The 23,066-nt window shown below is 36.1% G+C and overlaps 1 protein-coding gene across 4 annotated transcripts in view; it reads left to right on the top strand.

The window, feature by feature from the left end:
• The window catches only part of LRBA (LPS responsive beige-like anchor protein), a 410,948-nt gene that overhangs the window by 346,565 nt on the left and 41,317 nt on the right, over positions 1–23,066 (top strand). For all 4 annotated transcript variants that reach the window (XM_055700881.1, XM_055700879.1, XM_055700880.1 and 1 more), the window contains 2 exons: positions 4,812–4,979; positions 20,136–20,225. In XM_055700881.1, coding sequence (XP_055556856.1) covers positions 4,812–4,979; positions 20,136–20,225 — 258 coding nt within the window. The remainder of the gene's footprint in view (positions 1–4,811; positions 4,980–20,135; positions 20,226–23,066) is intronic.

Genomic DNA, 23,066 nt, shown 5'->3' with positions numbered 1-23,066 from the left:
TGGTAATTTACTTTTTAAATACTAGTGGTTACTGAGAAAGCTCAAAAGATAAAGCCAGCACTTCAAGAGTTAATATGTTATTAGGAGGACAGGAAATCTGGCAACTATTGCAGAAACTAGACCTAATGGTGCACACAAACAATTTGTCAGTCTTGGTAAATGTGAATAGCTTTCTGCAAAGTGGCTGGTTTTGCTTTGTTTGAACAGCCTAAACTTTTCCTTTTCGGACTTTAAATCTTAGAAGTGAAATGTGATCCACATATTGAATCAAAATAATTTAATTCAAAACATATTTTGATTGGAACAAGGTTGACAAGGAAAAAAACTCTAGAATAAAAAAAAAGTTGAAAGGACTTTCTATCATATATTTAGCAGGAAAATTTGAAACAGTTCTAATTAGGCTGAAAAAACCAGCCTTCTTCATTGTAACTTACAAAGGTCATATATCAATGTTAAGGCAGCATTACCAGCTTGTGTCTGAAAGCCTGCACATGCAAACATAATTCCAGTTGTTTGGTTTTGCTAGTTTTGTTGTTTTGGTTTTTTTTAAATGTATGTGCACACAGATACTTCCCAAGCCAGAATACATACTTAAAGTAGTTACCTGGTACTGCAGTTATACGGGTGCTTTGTCATGTTCAAGAAGGGTATTTTTCATGTCAAAATTGTGTTTGTGCTAAAAATGTGTGAAATCCTAATTTATGCTTTTCTGTTCATACCTAAATATTTTTCAAATGGAATGTAAAAAAGAGACTCAATTATTTTGTGTTTCAAAGGAAATTCCTTGCTTCAAAGAGGAATGAAAATATTTAGCCTATTGAAGTTAATAGGTAATTATTTGTACTTGAGATTTGTAATTTCTTACTTGCTGCTGTAGTATATTCCTGGTGTTTTGATGATTTTGGTTGTTTTGGGGGGTTTTTTTTGATTGAATGAATAGGAAAGATTATTGATGTGTGAGAAACAGTTTTGATTTCTCATCAAAGCTTCTACTTTCACTTTAAGTATATACAAGACATTTTGTATAGTTCGGGCTTGTTTTCTGTCTTTCAAATAAGAGTTACATGCGTGGTTTATGCTTTGCTTCAAGATTACTTTGCTTTAATCGGCATAGGAATAAGGCAAATCCATGGTCTGTTTCTGTATAGCTTGATTATGAATAAATACCTATGCTGGTAAAAAAGGGATACAGTTAATCTTTTAGTCTTATTTCAGAATTGGAACATCCCAGTCTCAAGCACAGTATATATACATTTTTAATAGACATAATTTCATATGCTATATGTCATTACATAATCTAAACCAGAAAGAAAAGTAGAGGGCAAAAGCCAATATAGTCACTTCAAAGATACAAAATTTGATTCCAAGGGTATATTATTATTTGGGAAAACATATCATAATAAATGGTTAGAGTATTTATACTGGAAAAAGAAAAATCTTTCTTAACCTGCTAGTTTTGTTTTTGTTGTTCCAACCCTGTTTTACCAAATCATTTGTACCAGCATTAGACTGACGTTAGTCTTTGGTTGCTAGCAGGAAATTATTATCCATTCATTCCTTTCAGAAAACAGGGCAAAAAAAAGATGCACAGAGAATAATGGATTTCAGAGTTGTTCATGAAGAGGTACTTTTGATTGCAGACATTTAGTGACATCAGATTATGTATTTGAAAAATATTTATGAATAAACAAAAATTTCCTTCTTAGATGAAAGCTTCAATTTGTTGATGTGTCTGAAGCATGTCTACCTTGGGAATGGAGAAATGAAAGTTACTAATAGGTGTTTGTGTTTGACATCTGTATACTGTACTTTTTAGCATATCTCAAGTGTTTTAGTCTCTGCCTAATAGATCTCATTAAAGAAACAGATATCAGCCCCAAGACAGTTTGTCAAAGTTAATATGAGTCCCTGTGGACAGAATTGACAATTTGTGTGTGGCTTCGTGTGACAGTCTTTTCATGGTCTTGTTTGATCCTTTAACAATTGGACATTAGTCACTGATTTGTTTTACAATAACTCAATAGGATTGAATATTACTGTATTATGCTGGACATTTTAGGGAATTTTCTTGTTTTGCACGTTTTCCTCAGAGCACACAGTAAATGATGTACTTGGTCTGCTGTGGGAGTGCTAACAATTGATTGGTTTGCTTTAAGAGCAGCATGGGAAGGATGTTAGTATCCCATCGCTGTATGCCATATTTAACTTGAGCCTTAATGAGCACTGGCTGTCCTAGATGCTTAAGTAAACCTAAATGTGTAGCACTTGATACCCTTGGTTTAGTTTTGCAAGAGGCAAATGCTAAGAGTAACATTGAAAAAAACCTCTCCTTTTTACAGCTGGATAGTTTTGTAAATTGGAACTTTTTCACTTCTCAGATGTTTTGTTTTTAAGGAGCACCCATACATAAATAGTATATACCAGCATGGCTGTGAAGTGCATCACATGTACTGGTACATTGTGTTATTTTTCTTGAAAGTCTACTTTATTTTTTAATCATTATACAGACTGTTAAATATTGTTCCTCCATTGATTGTGTCATAGTGTAAGCACTTCACTCCACCCGAGAACTTAACTTTGACCCTGAAATGACAGGCAAGTTTATTTAGCATTTGAATTTGTGTGCTATGTTTGGTCTGGCCTTCAGTGTCCTGGGTATTGATGCTGACTACAGTAATTTCTAATTTAACCCTTTTATTTGTGATTTGGCAAATAAGATTTAAAATGGCCTAATGTGGAAAAAAATAAAAGAAAATTACCTACTTTTGAATCTGTGTAAATTACAAGTGTGAAATAATTTAAACTTGAAAAAGAGAAGTAAATGGCTCCCACACATTCCATGAAAGCGCAGTGTGTTTTAGTTTTGCTTTTTTAAGAAAAAGTCAGAATTATCCGTTAATCTGAGGAGGTTGCAGAGTGATATTCCTTTAGTTATTCATGTCCAAATGCTTTGGTAACGTAATATGACCCTTTACAAATCTAGCTTTCAAAGAAAAGGAAAATATGAATAACCTCTGCGCATACTACATATATATATATGTAAAAATGCACAAGTTCTTAACACTATTTTTCCTGACATTAAATAGTTATGGTGATAACAGTAAGTATATTCTAGGGTTAATTTTTTTTTAGCAGGATAGAAAGAAAATTAATTCCTATCATTGTCATTTGCTGAGCCCTGTAGAATTTTATGGCTGCACATTGTAGTATTATGGACACTCATGAGACTCCTGACTGGTTTTATCTTATTAAACAATTTTGAAATCATTAATTTTTAATTGGCCCGCTTGTGGTTTTTTATAGTTTTAATTGTGTGTCTGTGTCTAAATGTTGAGGGTTTTTTTTTTAATTTGAAGAAAAAAAGAAAAAAGTATGAAAGAAAAAAAATCCTTTCTAAGCATATATTTTGTAAGGTATTTCCACATGATCATCCAGAGAGATACTACACTGTGTGGCAATTCATTTTAAAGAATGCTTTCAGCAGTTCAGTATTCTAATAAAAATAATAATAAAAAAAAAGAATGATATGATGTCGAAGATATGTACAGGTCTTTTCTTGATTGAAAGTTCTAATTAAGTGAATCGAGGAAAATTAACTGAAATTAGCTGTCAGAAAGTCACATTTAAATGACTGATGATCTGGTGTGGCAGTAAACATTTAAATGATATAAATTGCCATTTAAGTGTATGGTTTAATGTTTGTCATGCATTAATATGACATGAGACTGCAGTGACAATCAAGCAGCTTGCTCTAATTTGAACATATTTAGGGCTTTTGTGTGGAGTGCACCATACAAATTAAGACAATTGCTGTTTTTATGTGTCAATTTAAATGTTGTTTTCAGGCATCAGTTAATGAAACAAACCCATCATTTTTGAGTGCAAGTTGCAGAGTGATTTCCTTGGTTTTCAGATTAATTTTAACTTCCTCTGCTCAAAAATTAGGAATTTCCTTTACAAGGAAAATGCCATTCATTTTGTTAGATGAAGAGAATATCAGACTTTGTTGCATTGTTTCATTTGCTTATTCAAGTAAGAAATATATTGAATTCTCTGTATAAAACAGAGGAAGAAAATCATGCTGATGACTTAATCTAGATGAATTAACCCTTCAGATGACAACAATTTTTAGGTTATCTTTGAACATATTTGTGGTGTACCTAATACTGTTATGGAGAGATTCGTTATTGTTTGGATGCTTTTGGTTTGGGGATTGTGTTGTAACTGCATGACATCTTCAGAAAAGTGACTTAATCATTCATCATAGGACTGTTTCTGTATAGGTTTGTATAAGAGATGTATACAAGAAATGCATAAAAGTAATAGCAAGTTGATATTCCAGCAAGTTAAATACTTTGTACCCTAACGTCCCTAGTTACTTCAGTTTCCCCGAGTCTATCAGTCTTCCCTCTGTCAGAATGAGATTACCATGCTGTTGTTATTTACTGTGCAGATCACACAGAAAAGCACAATTTCATCTTGAGAGTTTATAAAAATATAGTCTGGCTGACCATAAATGCTTTCCACTTACTGCTTTTTTCCCCCCCCCCCTTATTCTCACTGTTCTAGTTTAAAAAACAATGTCTTTTGGTCAGCAGGCAGTAGGGCATGAGACTCTGGCATCTACCAGAGGACCCACCTTTTTTTGGATAGAATATCTAAAATCATCAATTAACAGTTACTGATTCTGTATTTAGACTTGCTAAGATAATTTTGTATGCTGTTAAAAAATATGCTTCTACTACTGCTAAATGATGACTATCTGGCAAACTCAAGTTTATATATTTTGTGTGTGGTTTTTTTTCTCACAGGCATTAGAAAGTGAGTTTGTTTCCTGCCAGCTTCACCAGTGGATTGATCTGATTTTTGGCTACAAACAGCAAGGGCCAGAGGCTGTTAGGTCCCTGAATGTATTCTACTATTTGACTTATGAAGGAGCTGTTAATTTAAGTTCAATAACGGATTCCATATTGAGAGAGGTAAGTTTGTACTTCAAATGTAGTAAAGGAAAATCTTTGTTAATCTTTGTGTTCTCTTGTGGTTTGGCAAAAAGCCAGTCAAGTGCAAGGTGCTTGAACCAGTTGTCACAGCATGCAAAATCAAGAGAACAAGCCTGCAAGTTGTTCTTAAACTTTGTGCACCTGGAGTCGGCACAAACTGGATGCCTATATAAAAACGTATGTTCGGGGATTGCTTCAGTTGCTGAGGGCAGTCATTTTGTTCACTGGATCTTACTGGATCTTAATGGCAGAAGACGAGCAAGCTTGATGTGGCTTGTACTTTTGAATTTTCTTTTACAGTTTTAACAGTTCTCTTTTAATGCAATCCTACATATGTAGCACACATCAAGAACTATAGTTTTGTAGCTTCCATTATTTTTATTGGGTTGCTATCAAATTAGTAATAACTTGTCTTGTATTTTTCATGCACTAAAGTGAATGTTTAAACATTGGAAAGATCAGTAGTCTCACTCAGACTCAGCACCATTCAGAAAAACCTAATTTCTAAAGTATCCCTTAGGATATTGTGGGCTTTAAAGACTATTCCCTCGTCCATCTAAAAAATGTAAAAAAAAAAAAAAAAAGCAGGGGTGTGGGCAATTAAAACAGGGTTTTGATAGGTTTTACATCCTCTGTTCAGACAATACATTGGTATCAAGTATAGCTGCATGTATATTAATTATAGAATAAATGTATGTGGTATTTTGTTACAAAATATTCTGAATCCCTAAGAACAAAGTATTATGAATGCTATCAACAATTTTATTTAAAAGGGTGGTTAGATGTTTACCAACGGGGAATATATGTGTGAACTGAATGAAAATACGAATGAAGACATTTCTGCTTACAAATAATAGGTTTGAAGTTCACTGTAGAATTCTAGGCTAATCCTAATAGATGTTTTTGTTTTTTATTGCTTGTTGGAAGAAAGTCTGAGAAGTAAGCAATTATTATTTTTTTGTATGTACCTGCCATCCGACTGTTTGGGGCACCTTGACAGACTCTGTAGAGAAAGTCACATCATAGCAACACTGTGGGCTGTAGCTGACTTGTGAGTGCAGTGGAAAGGTTTGGAGAGTGTGCAGGGCATGTAGGCATACACAGGGACTTGCTTAAGTACCAAAAGTGATGGCTGGATGTCGTCATTATGTGGGCTGCCATCAGTCTGCAGCCTGCATCTTGGTCCACTTCAAGGTAAAATACATATGCTGCACATAAATACACTTAATTGAGCTAAGAAGAGAGATACTGGAACACCTGGCTTTTAAGAAAATATGTCATCTGGATTTGAAACAGTTATTGACCCAAGCATACTAGGTGTTCACCCTGTCATGTTTTCATTTCATTGATAATGTTTGTCTGCTGTACACTGACAAGGAAACAGTCTTACCTTGTAAGAGTATTTATTAAACTCTTGAAATGCTAGGTTTAAGTGTGAGCTGAAAAATAGACTGGGCATTGTGTGTAAATTGGTTCTTAATTTTGGTATTAAATGAACCATCATTGAACCATTGTTTATGGAACTAATAATTGAAGTAATACTAATCAAAATAGTGGTCTGCCACACACAATTTTTAGGTAGTTTTTAATTTTTCTAGAACAGTTCTGTAATTAGTTTAACTGTGATCTTTTCTGCTTGTGTCATAGCCTGAAAAAAAGTAATTTAAGACCAGGGGAGTTATGAATTTGTCTGGAAGTGTGGATCATCTCAGCTTAGAGAGGCGTTCGCTTCGTACTGCTATAAATACTTACTGCTTAACATATTTTGTTACCAAATCTTTTGAATTTGTCATGTTTTTAATGTATTTGAATACAAGTTTTTTTGGTGGGGTTTTTTTTTTTTTTTTTTGAGTTGTTCTATGGTTCCTGGACTGAGTAGCATATAAAAATGAAAACAGGAGAGGGAGAATAGCAGTGTTGTTGAGTTCACAGTAATGGAGTAGCTTAGCAGCAGCAGAATTTCAAAACACTATGGATGGTGTCAAAAATACATGCTGATAAATGCTGGCAGCAGAAGGAATGGTTATCTTGTAACACTTTTGTTCAGAGTTACTTGAAGATTGGTTCAATGGAATATTTTTATTTATTATTTTTAAGCAGGTCAATAAAGCAGTAAAAGCATTCCTGTTTAGTTAGGTATCCCTTGCTATTTACATGTATATTGTAAAGCACATTTTTTTTTCTTATGTAAATGTGTTTAAGTAATTTGCAATGGTGTGTATGATCAGCTCTGATATGATATTGACAGTGCAGCGATTTAATGACTATCATCACCAATGGTGAGTTATTCTGTTTTTACTTATGAGTAGAGATGAAAGTAATAAAAAATCTGTTTGTGTGTATATCTGTGTGCATAATCATTCTATATCTATGTGCTAAATGAATTTATCATGCACCTTTGACAGCCTCACCTTCTTCTGGCTTACTAATCTGTCTCCCTGAGGACCTGTGCTAACGTTCTGTACTGCCAAGCAGCTTCAATCAGCATTTATTTTTCTCCTTCAGTCAGCTTGCCAGAAAATATTTCTTCTTTTCTCCACCAAATTCCTGGTTAGAGGCCAAATAAATTTCTGATCTGGACAATTAACAGTATTTTTACACAGGCATGACACCTCAGATTTAGCATCTGTTTATTAAGCAACTATTAAACCGGAAATGTTACTCTGGATTTCTTGATTTCTAAAAGGATGCTTTTGGCTTTCTCCCGACAAGTTTCAGGGTTTGGGCCTTTAAATCTTGACAGTTGTAGCAGAAAATGCATTTTTATTTGCAAACCTGAAACAAGGAGAAGCATCTGTATACTCTGGGAGTTGCATGTTACTGAGGCTTTTAGGTTTCATATGGAATAATAGCATGTGCTTAAACCATGGCAATTTCTCCACATAGGTAGTCTATGCTAAGCCTGAACCACATTGGTAGTGAGAAGCCTATGATGCATGTGTTTCTGAAGTATCTTTACAGATATATGTATGGATATTGGTGACCTAAGTCATCAGGAGAGGCCACACACAGAATAATAGTGGAAGGAGCTGAGGAGTGTAGGAGTGTAGGTTAATGCAGAATTTCCTTAGGTCTCCTAAATGGCTCCAACTGGCACCTTTATTTTTATAGGCAGTCAGGTTATATATATTACAAGAAGGAAGCACTCGTCTAGGAAGGAAAACTACTTGATTAAAACCATATTCCACCTTTCTTTTTTTTAAACTGAAAATGTAGAACTTTTACATCCTCTCGTACTGCTGTGAGCAATTTTTTTCTGCCATTCTTTCTGCCTATGGGAATAAAGGAAGTAAAGTATTTTGAAAGGATCTGACTGCTATAATAGAAATTTTTAAACTAAAATGCAAACCATGGGCCACATGCTACCTTTTGGCAGATAAACCCTGAGGAGTGCAAAGCTTGCATAATTCAAAAGCAAATCTCAGGGGGAGGGGAGTAGATCAAGAGAGAAGGGTTTGAATTGCAGCCAGTGGGGGAAGGGAACTGCAACCAGAAGCAAGGCAAGGGATCCAGTATATCTGCTGGCATATCTGTGTGCTACTCATCCCTGCAGAGACCATTCCTTCATCCTCCTTTTTTCCTCAAGCCTTTTTAGCAGCATTGTCATTGACTCTGATCCTTGTACTTGTATATCTTGCTGAAGGAGGTTACAATTGCAGAGGGAAGTTGCTGTTCATTTGACAAGCAGTAAATATCACATCTCTCTCCAGTGGAAAATGTGGTATTTGCCAGCAGAGGTATGCTATATGACTACCTTCTGTTGACTTCATTCTTGAACACCACATTTTGTTTTGTGGAACTCCCAATCACAAGATCTGCCGTGGAAGGGCTTTTTTGTTGCCTGTATGGAAGAGACAAGGAATCACAGCGGCACAGATAAATGTCATCCAGCTGTTCTGGAGAGAATTCACAGCACCTTCTTATCACAAATTCTGCTCTCTTTTGGAATAGCTGTCCACGAATGGAAAAAAAAAAAGAAAGAAAAAAAAAAAGTAGAATTAGATCTAAGCCATTCGGACAAGCAACTGATTAAGAGGTGAAGCACAGTCCATAGAAAATAATTTATATCTTGGACTGATTTGTGGGTATTCCATTAGTGTCTTGGTCAGAAGGATAGAAATCCCTCTTGTCTCTGCCGTGGTATAACAAAGGATGGTTGTGAGTCTGGGCTGCACTTGGAGTTCCTAATTAAAGGTCTGTTTCTTCATTGATACCCCTGTGTAGCTGGCTTAAACACTGGATAAGCGTAAAGAAAAGAGATGAAGTTAATAGTGGGAGGGCAAAATATTGCTTTGAGAATACGTCATTAATTTGTTACAGGAATCCCCGAACCTCATGAAGCATACTAAATTTTGTACCATGCTTATCAAAAAGCACCTAACCATATTATTTAAATAATTTTAAAAAATTCATCTGATATGATCTTTGTAGGCAGCAATTAAGGAGGACTGATGATTTTTAAATTAGCAATAATAGTTTGAAAAAGATGAGAAGAAGTCCTATCCGATTAATACTCCACAATTCCATTAAGTGATTTGCTTTTAACCGTAGATAATTTAGTTGTTTTATACTTCTTCCTTTGAAGAGAAGGTGCCTTTTTGTTACATGAAGGTAGTCTGTTTAACATTAGGAAGCACAGCTTTCTCCATTCTATCGGCACCTTTCGTTCTGCTGTTGATATTTTATTTCCATATGAACTGAGGAGTTTCTAAAGAGAGATTCTGAAGAATCAGCTTGGACGTAGCATTTGGTATGTTACTTGAATGTGCCACTTCTGATTATATAAAGAGATGAAATAATTCTTTTATTTTCAGTTTTAAGGCATATGGGGTAAATTATTCTATGGATAATAGCTTTTAAATGTTGCCCGAGATTAATATCTTTGGGTAAGTTTTATGTATCTTAGACCTATCTCTTATGAGTCTAATTTTATTTTTAAATATTTACAGTTTGAGAGACTTCTGTGCTTTCCAAAAGATCTTACAAGGATGTTTAGTTTACATGACCCCAGTTTCATGACAGCAGTAGCAGATCTGATATCTTATCCCAGAGAAAGCATTTTTGGCCTCTCTTTTAGCTGTGTTCATGGTGGGAGTTAATAGCATATTTCAGCTCCAACTCAGCTGGAGAACTCTGACAACAGTGAATCTTTCACAAAGTATAAACACGATTTGTATTTATAGCATAGTTAACATTTGCTAAATAGTTGGGAAAACGATCAGTCTGTTTTTAGCAGGTTGGGCAACAGTCTTTGTTGTGGCTTCAGTGCGTTCTAAAAAGTAGGATAAAGTGATTATAAAAGTACTGTCTCAGAGCAGTAAATTTAGATGTGCTGAATTCAGTAAGTAACAAATTCATGCAGGCAAAATTCAAAGTACTGTAGAAACAATCTTTGAATCGTCTCTGGCCAGAAGTGTGTTGTGCAGATGGCATGCTTGACGTTGTACAGCAGAGGAACATTGTGAGAAGCCAAATAAATGTTAAGGATTAGTCTAGTTTTAATTGCAAACCCATAGTAAAATACCATTATATGGAACCAGAATTAAGACGACTATTTTTAAAGGAAGCATACTGATTTCATGGCTAAGGAGAGGTGGACTTGTTAGCTTGCAACCAAACCCATGCCCTGGTCTATTCCTGTGAAGGTATGCAGAGCAGGGCTGTGTAATGAAGACAGGACCTCCAGTGCTGTGGTGGGTGGGCAGGTACCACTGCTGCGTGAAATCAGCTTGTCTGGGCATTGGAACTGTACCATAAAAAGATGAAGTATTATGATCTGGTAAAAGGAGCATTAAAATAACAGGAGCGTCATTCCTGCCACCAGTTTGTATCATTTACCTATTAATTCTCACATCTCAGCTCACACTGTGACCTATCTGTGGTATTAGAGTAAACAGGCAAAATGAGCATAAGCAAGTGTTTACTGTGATATCTGGGAGGTGTGGCACTTCTTTGATTCCATTCAGCCCAGAGTTTGACATGACAAATGGGGTTTATTGCCCTTTGTCTTAACTTACGAATTTGCTACAGTCCGTAGAAACAGCCATAAAAGTATTCAGCTAGGTTTCAATCCATAAAAATATTTGACCTGGATGTTCTCTTTTTGTCCTTCATTACAGAATAGATTCTAATTTTATCTGGTGCTTCTGCTTCTCTATCCAGCAGGAAAGAGTGCTCTTATGGAGTTAATTAAAGCAGGACTGAGACGCCTGATATATAAGGATTAAAAAAGTAAGAATAAAACAACAGCTTTGGCTGGAAGTAGTAAAGCTTTTTGGAAGGAAGTAACTCATGTAAATCAGTTCTTCGGCTTCGAGTGCTTTTTTTCTCAGCCCCTGATTGAAATTCAAAGGATAGAAATTTTCAGTGCAGTCAGTTCCCTCACCTCTTCTTGCTTGACCTGTCTCATGGATCTATCAGAACCAGAGAGGCCTTGAGACCCCCTGGGCTCTTTAGGTTTTCATTTGTGCCTGGCTGGTCAGTCTTAGATAGCTGACGTATTTGTTGGCCAACATTAAATAAGAAAGAGCAATCAAAAAGTAAACAAGGGATGGAAAAAAAGGGATACTCATAATCCTTCAAAAATAACTTTTTTTTTCATAGAAAGTATTTAAATTTTTAAACTTTTTTTTCCCCTCTTCCCCATGTGGAAAGGATGAGAAACACTATTGTATAATAGCTGCAGATATCATACACTAAGCCTTGAATCAAACAGGAGTGAACTAGCTACAAAAATATCATTATTTTTTATGTTGTCAGCATGCTTTGATTATTTGATGGCTCTTTAATGCAGTCTGAAAATATCTGTATTGACTTTCACAGTAACTGGGAAACTAAAAATTTTTGTTTGGAGTGTTTTCATTGTATTTGCTTATTGCAGCCTAGGGTGTCTAGCTCATCAGTGTTCCCACTGTGTCTGTGGATGTGGTGTAGTATTTACTTACCAAACTGTATTATATTAGTTATTAGTTGTATTTGAACGATAGGTGCTTCTTGAGTGCTGTGCTTGCGGTTGTGCAAAGGTGCTTTTCCTCAAGCAGTGTCCAAAAATCAGGTCTCAAATGTTACATTTTATTAAATGATAATAGAAAGTTCATTCATTGCAGTAGGAGACTGAGGTAATATTGTACACATACTTTGAAAACAGCAAGTTTGATCTTGCAGGTAGCAGTTTTGACTTAGTTTAAATAAATGTATTTCTTAGCTTCACAAAATTAGTTGTTTCTTTTTCACAACGGTTACACATTCTGAAAGGTGATCATGTAAGACCATTAAATGTTGGATCTTTACATCCATATATTAATCTCCTTCAGACTGAAATGTTTTATTTTAACTAAGTTTTTTTTTATTTAATAAATAGAGATGGCATCAAAGTTGAAGAAGTTCCATGGAATGCTAACAGATCGGAACAGATTGCTTTTTTCCAGAGGGAAGTTTTGTATCAGAAAATTTGGAGTCAGCTAAGTAGCAGGTAGACTCTGTGATTGCAGCAAGTTTTAAAGATTATATTTAGCTGTTTAGAGGAGTGAATGAATAATGCCAGAAATCAATGAAGTTTCAAGGTATCGCATGTGGCAATGCTGATACTTTCTGTGAGATAGTTATTGATTTTAAATGGAAGCAATGAGTTGCTCTCTTGAAATCTTCAGCTGCCACAGCAGAGAGAAACATGAGGCAATTTTGTTTGTGGTGCTCAGATAAAATAGAGGCTTATATTTTTTAAAAGTAGCCACAGAACTGCTTAGGATTTTGCTTGCACTGAGTCCAGTTTTATTTGCAGGTCTTTAAATTCATCTTAACTTTCTTTTTAGACTCTTTTTTCCTTTTTATTTTGTCAGTCTCTTTGAAGTACTACCAGACCTGTTTTTCTAGTTCTAGTTTTTTTATCTGCTTCTTTCCAGTAGCCAAAGATTTAGGTGTTTTGAATGAGCACATCAGTGCTCCAGACAGAGATACTGTTTGAAATTATCCATGAACCCAGTGCCTCTGAACATTATTGAGTGACATTTGTTTCTGTTGGTTGTGTCTGCTCTGACTAACTGGTTTCTTTCAGATTGGCAGCTGGGATTACACTGCAGTAGATGGACAGCTGCGTGAACTGGAGATTGCAGCCAGGCCGTGCTATGCCTCTGTTTAATATGCCTGGAATGTATATATTCAGATTGGAGCAACTTGCATGGCCCTGAGGGGGATCTATTTGTATTCTCACAAACTGTGATTACTTCCTGTATTACTTTGACAATTACATGGCAGTCATTATACTGATTTGTCTGGACAAAAAGACTTCATTTTTTTTGATTCTCATAGAACATTTCTTAATATAGTTTGAGAGCTGAGTTAGTGTTTTTGTTTTTAAACGTGTGGTGGAAGGTATCCTATGCTATGCTCTATTCTACACTTCCTCTGTGATGTGAACAGAAGGGAGTATTATTCGTACATTGAATTGCAAATAGCTCTGAGGAAAAAAATAATCCTGTGTGGGGTAACCACTCCCCCCTCCAAGTATCTATAGTAGTTTGAATTTAGTAAATAACAAGTGGTTAGACTAGTAACCAACTTCCAAAAGACAACAAGTATTCTGGGCAGACAGAAGGAACTGAAATTAGGGGAAGTAAAAAAAAAAGGAACTATTATATAACAGATGTGTTGCAAGGAAGCTATAAGGAAGGAAGAAAAAAACCCACTCCTCTGCTTCATTTATATTCGATGGCTTTACTCTCTACATTTTAATGTTGCTTTCTTGTGTAATGAGGCATACTCAGTTTTGTTACATATATCCTTAATGCACTACAGTAGTGAAAGGTTGGGCGCTTTTTCCTTCATACCAACTTACTAGTGTACTCTAATAATGTCCCCCTCTGCAGGTTGTTGACAGTATTTCTGCCCATGCTTCAGTTCTGAAGTCAATAAACTTGAGTTGAAGTAGTAACTGCATTAGTGGGCTGCAACAGGCATCTTGTACACTCTGCTTGGTTATCAGAGGGTTTATCACAAACGCGTTGCAGGCCTGTTTAACAGAACCTACAGAACAGTATGTAACTCTTGATCTTGTAGTACCTTTTCTTTAGCCTTTCTTCCCTCCTTGCTCCCTTCCCTTCCCTGCCATTTGTTACATTTCAAAGCTGGTGTAGGCAATTTTCTTTAAACCAGTACGTTAAGTGAATAGTGCAATGATAAAAAATTGAAGGGATTCAACGTAAAAAGGGTTGATTTGCGAAGTTGAACCAGGAGAAAGATTTTTCTGGTTTGGCATGAAGAAATGAGGCTGCTCATTTTATGTTTTAAAACACTGAATGGGAGTGTGTGAATTTATAATACTAACATTTGAGTGCTGTATTTTTTCCCTGGGTCAAGTGTAGTGCAGTATCCCCAGGGCAGGTGTACAGTCAGCAAGCATATACATTGCCTGTGTCAGAAAAGCATTTTGCCCATTTTTCACAATCTTGATCTAATGGGGATTGCTATGAAACAAGGGGAGATGGTACCACAAAGAGCTTCTCCTCTATAATCGTTAGCCTGTTTTCAGCAATTTTATCTAATTGTTATGAATCGTGCTTGTTCTCCAGCTAGTGTTATCTGTGTTTCTGTAGTGTGTGAGGAATTTAACAGAATCTTCCTGTGGGACTGTAAGTGACTATCTGGTCAGAAGAGGTTTTCTGATCACTTGTTATCAGAGCTTGATTTTAATCACCATCCCATGGGGGGCTAGTCAGTTGGCTGCTAAACCATTCAACTTCACTGTCTGAGGGGAAACCTGTCAAATATTCTGTGTTCTCTGGTGCTGTTAAGCAACATCTGGGTGGAAGGAAAGGGAAAACAAGTAATCATAATTGCGTATCGCTCAAGCCAGTAGAAATCACTGAGGAACATGTGTGTAAACCTTTTTGAATATTGAAAAGTGAGGTAGGAGTGGCAGAGAGCCAAAGTAATTATTTTTGCAAGGATTGTTATTTTCTGGTCACAAATACTGGGTAGAAAGATGGAGGATGAACCCAAAACATTTTCTGTCCATAACACATATGCTGAAAGAATATGTATTACAATGCATGATGTTATTTCACCTGGGTGTTCAAATGCTTGGCAATTAAATCTTACAGATTTGAGAAGTAACTAGAAATACTTTGGTGTAGATCTTTTAAAGGCACATTGATGGAAAGTAGCCTCTGTAGCAAACGGAAAGGTTGTAGCTTGTCATGTGTTCAGACTGAGGCGTGCGTTTTAACATGGGTATTTAGTGTCTGAGCAGGCATGATGAAAGCAACTCTGAGTTAGTCCCTTTAAGGGTCTTTTAATCTAGAGTTAAACGGTGTATGTCTTGCCTTTTAGCTATATGGGCCTTCGTTTCAGGATTTCAGTTCAAAACTGGAGACCGTTTCATTCTTTCTCTGTGACACTCACTGCAGTTCCCCCTCCACCTGCCCTCCCTCATATTTAATTTTATAGTTCTTTCAGACATAAACATGAAAAAAAAAGCAATTTTGACTTAGTTTCTGAGTGTTGCTGCAAAGAAAAGTAACAAACATCTGTTTTTACCTTAACTGCATCCATATGTTCAACCTCCCCATCACCCTCCTTCCCAAAAAATTTACAGCCGTATTTGGTGGGTACTGCATACTGTTGAATTAACTTTCTTCACAGTTAGATTAGAGGGTAAGTTCAGAGACTTAAAATGTCTGTACTAGGCAGTGGCCAGAAGCTACTTTATAGCTAAGCCAAATTTTCAAGTTTTTCACGCTTCTTCTTTTAATTTACTTCCCTATTGCCCTTCTTCCTTCTTGCCTTGCCACCCCCCAAGAAGAGAGGAGAGGATCCAGGAGACTTTTTTAGGAACAGGTTACTGTGGTAATCGGGTAAATGTTAATTTGTGAAATTTGCTTATGGCTTTCATATTTATAAATTAATTAACATTCAAAATACCATGTTTATCATACAAGTATGTGGTTTGAGATGCATACTGTGAGGATTATTGTAAAGGGCTAGTTACCTTGTTTCATTTTATTACTTCTTGTTGTAGCATCTGGAACAATTCTGGCCTTACCAAAGTTTTGCTTTTGTAGAGGATTAACAGGAAGAAGGCTATTTTACTGGGATATTTGAGAAGCAGTGAAACAAAATGTTGAATGTTATTATCTTTTACTCTCTGGTATGCAGCACGCTTTCAGAGATAAGAGTTTGTGGAACTAAAGGTATCTTTCAAAACAAGGTTATTCCTTTCCAGTTATGTAGTGCCTTTAATAGATGTGAAACTAGTTGTGCAAATTTCCCAAATATTTCTACCTGCAATAATCTGAACGGTTGTATGCCTCAGAGGGATTCAGCAATGTGAGAACACACGCTCTTCCTCTGCCACTAGAAGAAGCTGGCTGTCTCTTAGTAATACTGACTAATGCTAGTAATACATTTTTCAAGAAAATTAAGTTAGAAGCTGGGCTATAATTTGTTCGAAAGTGAGTTGACTTTTTGACTGATGGTCATTTTACTGTATATTCTCAGGTAAGTGGTAGGTTGTTTTCTCCAAGGAGATATTAATTATCTCTCTGAGGAAAAGATTCCCTGCTTCTAGCTGATTTTCTTTGACAGGTTGAACAAAAGTCTGAGTGACATCTGGTGGCTAAATGCCCTCTATTTCTCTTTTTATTGTTATGTAAATTAAGAGAATGGGGATTGATTCTAGCTCCACCATCACATGTTTCTGCTGACAGAGGGAGGTCATCTTATATCCTTCTATATGGGATCCTGACTGAGGCATCATCAGAACGTTGACTGGACGTCTGGATTGACTTTGAATACAATCTGGGTAAAGGAAGGAATCATTTGGGGTTGCTAGTGCACTCTCTTGGTCATAATTAAGAAATGACGAAGCTAAATAAAGAAATCTTTACATTTTTCCTTGGTAATTAAAAGGAATGTAAAGAGGTGTTGTGCTGAAGTGTCGCCTTTACTCCACAGTTTTTCAATTTTTTTTTTTTTTATCTCTGAAGGTGTCGGTAAAGAGGACATATGGATACCAATATCCGTGCTTTTAGTCTATGTGCAGTTTTGATGTCTTATGAAACCTTGTTACCTGTGGTAGGACATGTTCTGGAAAGATTTTGTTAGGGGGCTGTCGTAATCCTGGAAATAATAGGCTCTCATAATTTTTGGAAGGACCAGATGGAATCTAATGAGTCTAAAAGAGTTGTTTGTGCTGGAACTGTAAATCCCAGACTTAAGCTAGATCATAAACATAGATGTAGAAACTGTCCGTTAAAGACTGAAAATGGAGAATTTGTGGTCCTCTAAGACAAGCTTTGGCAAAATCATTTTCCCATTGGTCAGCAGTTTCACCAGTTCTGGCAGAACACAATGTGAAAACAGGCAGTGACTATCTACTAAAAATTTGATATTTTTTTTTAATATCCCAGAAGGATTATCTTCTGCACTGAGGGTGGGTGGGAGACATAGTTGTTCTCCTGCTGCTGTTGTGTAGTCTAAGAGTGTGATGATGATTAGCACCACTTAGGTGAGTAAGCAGTGAAATCATAATGGTCTCTTCCAGGTTTTATGTTGCAGGAAGGTGGTGAGTTCCTCTGAGATCGGGATGGTGGAAAATAGTATTCTGACTGCTGATCTTTCATTGGTTCAAGCAAATAACATCTGATTTTTGTTCTACATCAGCTTGGGCTCTTGTTATGATGAATGTATTTGAAGTATTTGAAATCTCTGCATCAATATATGTAGCTTGTGTTTAATTTTCCCTTTCTTAGTAATGGCACTATGTAAAAGAGTATAGTTTGTAGAGGTAGCATTGGGGTTTAAAGGACATACCAGATTTCATGGGTAAGATGAAATCCTGACTCCCTTTAAATGCTGAGTGTGGGCTATTTGGGAATGGAAGTTTCTGTATTGATCATAAGTCAACATAAAAGGAAGTTAACAAATCTGATGATTATTTCCTCGTTTTATCTATTCTATTTCCAGCTCTAAAAGAAATGCATGGGAGTTGTGCTTCAATAATGTTTTATTCATTTGGAATAATATATTGGATATATATTCTATAGGAAATAAATAGTAGATCCTACAGACTGTAGATTCACCCTGAAGATTTTAACAAGCATAGAGTAACTGACATCCAGGACTGTCTGCATTTTGCTCCTCCTGTGTTCTTCTTGTTTTACCCCCAATGCAACACAGAATTCCCATCTGCTAGTAAAGATATTCCACTCAATCTGCAAGTAAACGTAGACAAATCTTTCTAATCTGGATGTTTTGAAGCTAACAGCTTTTTATGGCGAGGGTAGAGCTGCTGACCGGTATGCTGTTGCCTTGTTAATGCCTCATGTCTTAAGGGACCTCAAATTCTATGCCTTTGTGATTCCCTTGATATCTCACGAGTCAAAACCACAGATTTTAATTTTAATGAAGCATCTCTCATCACTAGGAAGGGGACTCTGATGATCTTACTGAGCTTTAGTGTTTCACAAATCTGATATTGCTGTTACTCAAAAAGTACTCATTGAATCACAATATGTGTATGTCAGATTTCAGCCAGCTTTTTTATAAACTTACTTATTCACCAGTTCTTTGAAGATTTAGGTGCTTCCCAGAGTGGGCAAGAGTGTTAGAATCTGTCCACAGAGTAATTGCAACTCCTGTTTCTGGTGAGATTGGATGTTTCAAAAGCCCTGCCAAATGTACTAAGATCAAGTGTTTTGGATGGCATGTTTCCTATCAGAGGACGATTATTTTTGATCATGTCAAGGTCTCAGGTGTATTCTACTTTTAGTTCTGTTATTTCTGTAACAGGAGAACATTGTATGTCCTAATAACAGTCTTCAGTAAAAATATTTGTAAAAGTAAGATCAGCGTAAGCGTTATTCCATTGTCTGGAAAATTTTAATGGATGGCTAAAATAGAAGGGAAATATAAGTGTAAGGAGCCTTCAAGGTATGCTGAACCATGAAAAAGAAGAATCTCTGAGAGAAAAACATGGTGTTCTAATACCTAAAAAGTGGCTAGTGGTTTTGTGTTTTAGCATTCAAACATCCCGTTTAAAACACCTTTTTTATTTTTGAATGGCCTGATTCTCAGGACTTCTTTTGAAGGTAGAACTTGCTAATGCCTCACCTTAGGTACTCAGCATCACTAGACACTTTTGAGAATGCAGGGCTCAATGCATCATGCACAGAGAAACTAAACTATCAGCACATATGCAATCTGCTAGCCCACAGCAAATGCAAGGTAATTTTACTTAGTTTAGCTCACAGTGAAAGAGTTTTTATCTAAGGTGAATGATTTAAGATTTTCTGTAGCGTTAGCCTGTTTCTGTGGACAGTGCAGGGGCCTGGCTGACGAGAAAGAACTTACGAATTTTGGCTACTTGATTTTATCTTTACATCAGTGGGCCAATAGGTGGCAACGTGGAAAACTAGTTGGATATGCCTAGGCAAGAGGTACAAGTTCACACATTTCAGAATAATTATTCTTAAGAAATCACTAAGCATGAGATAGTATTTTCATGTATCCCCTATGAATAAAGTGGTAAAGCATATTGCTGAACATACAGAGAAACTTTTTAAAAAAATCTTGTTGCATTATACCTTCATGTTCTCATTTAGCTGCATTTAATATTGGTCTTGTGGTCAGTACATTAATGCACTTCAAAGTTGTTTGCTCTTTTTGAGTAAACAAGAAAATGAGAAAAACGATTGGTGTTGCTTTCATTGTGGTAATTACTGTAAACCTAAGCAATGGAGTTTTAAACAGAAAGTAGAACACTACTCTGTTACCTATAGAAACTTTTTTAAAATTAGCTTTTGTTTCTGACTTATGATATAAACAGGATAAGCCAGTGTTAGAAAGGAAAAATGGAGCCAATAAAAAGGTTTCTGATTATAATAGCTTGTTTCTGTTTAATATCATTGAGCAGGATGAGGTTTTGCAGAGTTTCTCATGGAAATAGCATCCACAGTACTAAAATGATTACCTCATTCTTAGTACCAGTGCCAAGCACTTAGCCCCACAGTGAACACACGGGGTTGATTTTCAACATGAAACAAGCCAGAAGTGTGGAATGACATTTTCAGGTGACAGTTATGGTTCTATTGCCTGTAATTAGCACCTCTTAACATGCAAACCTGCCTTTGCCTTTTCCAGGCTGTTGAAGCTCAAATACGAAGTTTTGGACAGACCCCTTCACAACTGCTCATAGAACCACATCCTCCAAGAAGTTCTGCCATGCAGGTGGTAGGTACCGTCTTAACTCTTTGTGACCTGCTGGTTTGTTTACTTCCTTTACTATCTTAAAGTTACAGAACTGACCAATTTGCTTTGCTTTTATGTGGCTGTGGAATTGTGTTATTTAAAGCAGCAGATAAGTTATGATTTTGTAGGACTTGGGAGCGCATGCAGTGCTTAACTATTATTTTATTTATTGCTGAAAAGATAGTATTGATTTCTAGTACAGACCTTTTTTTGTCAGTGTAATCCAAGAACACTTCATCAGTTGATTTTGTTAATACCATACCTGTACAGGTGAGAGCCAGTCATCATGGAGACAATTCAGTTAATCTTTGGCAGATACCCCAAGAAGCATGGATTTAGGAGGTGGAACTTCCTTGACTTTTCCCCCAGGCATAGGTTTTCCCCTAAAACCAGGATTACTAGGAATTCATGAGCTGAAACTTACATAGCAAAGAATGTGACTAAATGTGTTTTGCAGTAAAGCTAGGGTGATAAAATCCAGGCAGTGAGCATTAACATGCTTTCCCTTTTACCTCGACTTGTGTCTAATATAATTTTATTATACAAACTATTATTTTATTACTGATTACTTTCCATATCATGCTGTGTGCAGTCCTTGGGTCTGAAATATCATTTGTGTTGTCATAGATCCAGAACTAAGTATGTTAAGTGATACTTTGACATGTGGAGCAAATGGCCTGCTAATTCACAAGTTTTTCAAAAGGTTACATTCCCTTATTCTTGAGACAGACACTTTACACTGAAATATAAAAAAAGACATTATCTTCTTGTATGTTCTGTAAGACATATGTCCTACTCAAGTACACTAAAGTTACTAGATTAAAATCATATCTGAAATGCAAAAGGTTTTAGAAAAATCACACAAAAATCTGAGATGTTTCCAAAGTAGCTTACAAATCTTGTGATGCAGGAGTCTAAGAAATGTAAACTTTCTTGTCAAATAGAGCCTTTCTCAAATATGTCATGTGTTGTTGCCCAGCTGACTGTCCCCCCATGCCCACCAGCCTTTCTGCAGGCAGTACATACTACACTTTGACAGTGTGCTGTAGACATGCTCCTGCCCTGGGATCCCATGTACTTGGATGGACAGAGCTGATTGTGCTGATTTGTGATCTGCTGGCCCATTGCACCTCCCACGTAGGCTGCAAACCATTGCAGCGACCCACAGGGCTCTGTCTTTCAGAAGAGACCTGTTAACAGGGATGTTGGGGAGCACAAGTGCCCTCATCATTTAGCTATGTGCCATATGTGTGCCTGTCTATTATGGTGCCATGCACTAGGCACTTGCCCTAATTGAGAGGGATTTGTTTCTGGAAGAAGAGGAACGTGAGAAGTTGTTGATGTGTTTGTCAGACCCATTGTTATTTAAATACATTTGATGGCAGGAAGCAGTTGGTGTGGTTTGATCGTATTTTTCATGATGCTGAATTAGTGAAGATTTAGCATGTAATGGAAGAAGTTGAATTCTATGAAGTTAAGTGTTTCTGACTTCTGTGGTTTTGGGGGGCTGAGGTACGCACAGGAAAAAAACCCTAGTTCTGCACTTGCTTTGACCAGTTTTGTGGTTATTAATACATGATATTATAACAGCACTATATTAAATGGTTTTAAAATTACTATTCCTGGAGCTGAAGTACAGTGTGGATGTTTTTCATGTCACAATTTTGAATTCTTTCTAGTTGTATTATTTATGGAGTTGTCTGTTTTCATGTGTGTGTGTGTGCATGTATGCATGAATACAACCGAATTGAAAGCTACCACGTGCTGTGTTAAGTGCACAAGCCATAATATACACCAGGTGTAGTAATTAGCAGTCACACGAAGGCTGCCTATTTGTCTGGTTTTGCTGCTGTTGCTGTATCCCCTTGTGTTTTCAACCATCAGATAGCTGGATTTAATTGAGGCCACATCAGATGAGGCATTACTGACACCTTTAATTGAATGAGCATCCAGGGAGGATTAACTCATAATATTGATTGGCTTTTAGCCACTTGCTCAGAAGGGTGTCTGGGTAGCTTATTAGTTGCTTTTATTTACACCTTTATGCAAAGACTGTAAATAGGAATTCATAGAGCAATATGTTTTTCTAAGTACTCTTAATAACTTTTTAAAAAGGAGTGATAATAAAAATGCAAATGTATTTAATTTTTTTATTAGTTCTGTATAAATATACATTAAATGTATGCACTTACATGCACATACATGTAATGAAATATTGCAGGTGGAAAATAGCCAAGAACACTTCATTAGTGTTCTAATTCAGTTATTAGAAAATTACAAATACTAAAGCAATATGGCTACTGGTGACTAGGATCGTTGTATTTCTACATCTCCATGGAGTACTCTTTTTTTTTTTTTTTTTTTTTTTTTTTTTTTTTTAGGTACACCACACAATCACAAAACCATTAGGTTTTGCTTTTCCTCCTTGTGTTTGATATCTAGATCTAAAGTCCTCAGTATTTACTTTTGACATTTGCAGTGCTGTTAGAGAGCTTACTTAAAAAGTTATTAAACTTTTCAACTTATTAAATTAAAAACCTAAAACCTAAAAATATTATGTTGAAAATGAGAGTCTGGATTCATTCCCTTCCTTTATTTCTAGAAACAACGCAGGATAGTGTCTGTAATCACGTCCACTTTATATTCTTTGCAACTGCATTTGATTATGTTTGTCCTTTGAAACACATTTGCAGTGAAGTCTTCTACTTTGCATTCATAAATCTTATTTTTGTACATCAGAAATATATACAGAACATGTATCTAGTGTGTGTATATCTGTTTATTTTAATGTACTTTCATGTTCTCATCTGGCTTGCAAAGAAT

Source organism: Falco cherrug, chromosome 1 (assembly GCF_023634085.1).
Source record: "Falco cherrug isolate bFalChe1 chromosome 1, bFalChe1.pri, whole genome shotgun sequence".
NCBI lineage: Eukaryota > Metazoa > Chordata > Aves > Falconiformes > Falconidae > Falco > Falco cherrug.
This window is presented reverse-complemented; position numbering and strand designations above follow the sequence as displayed.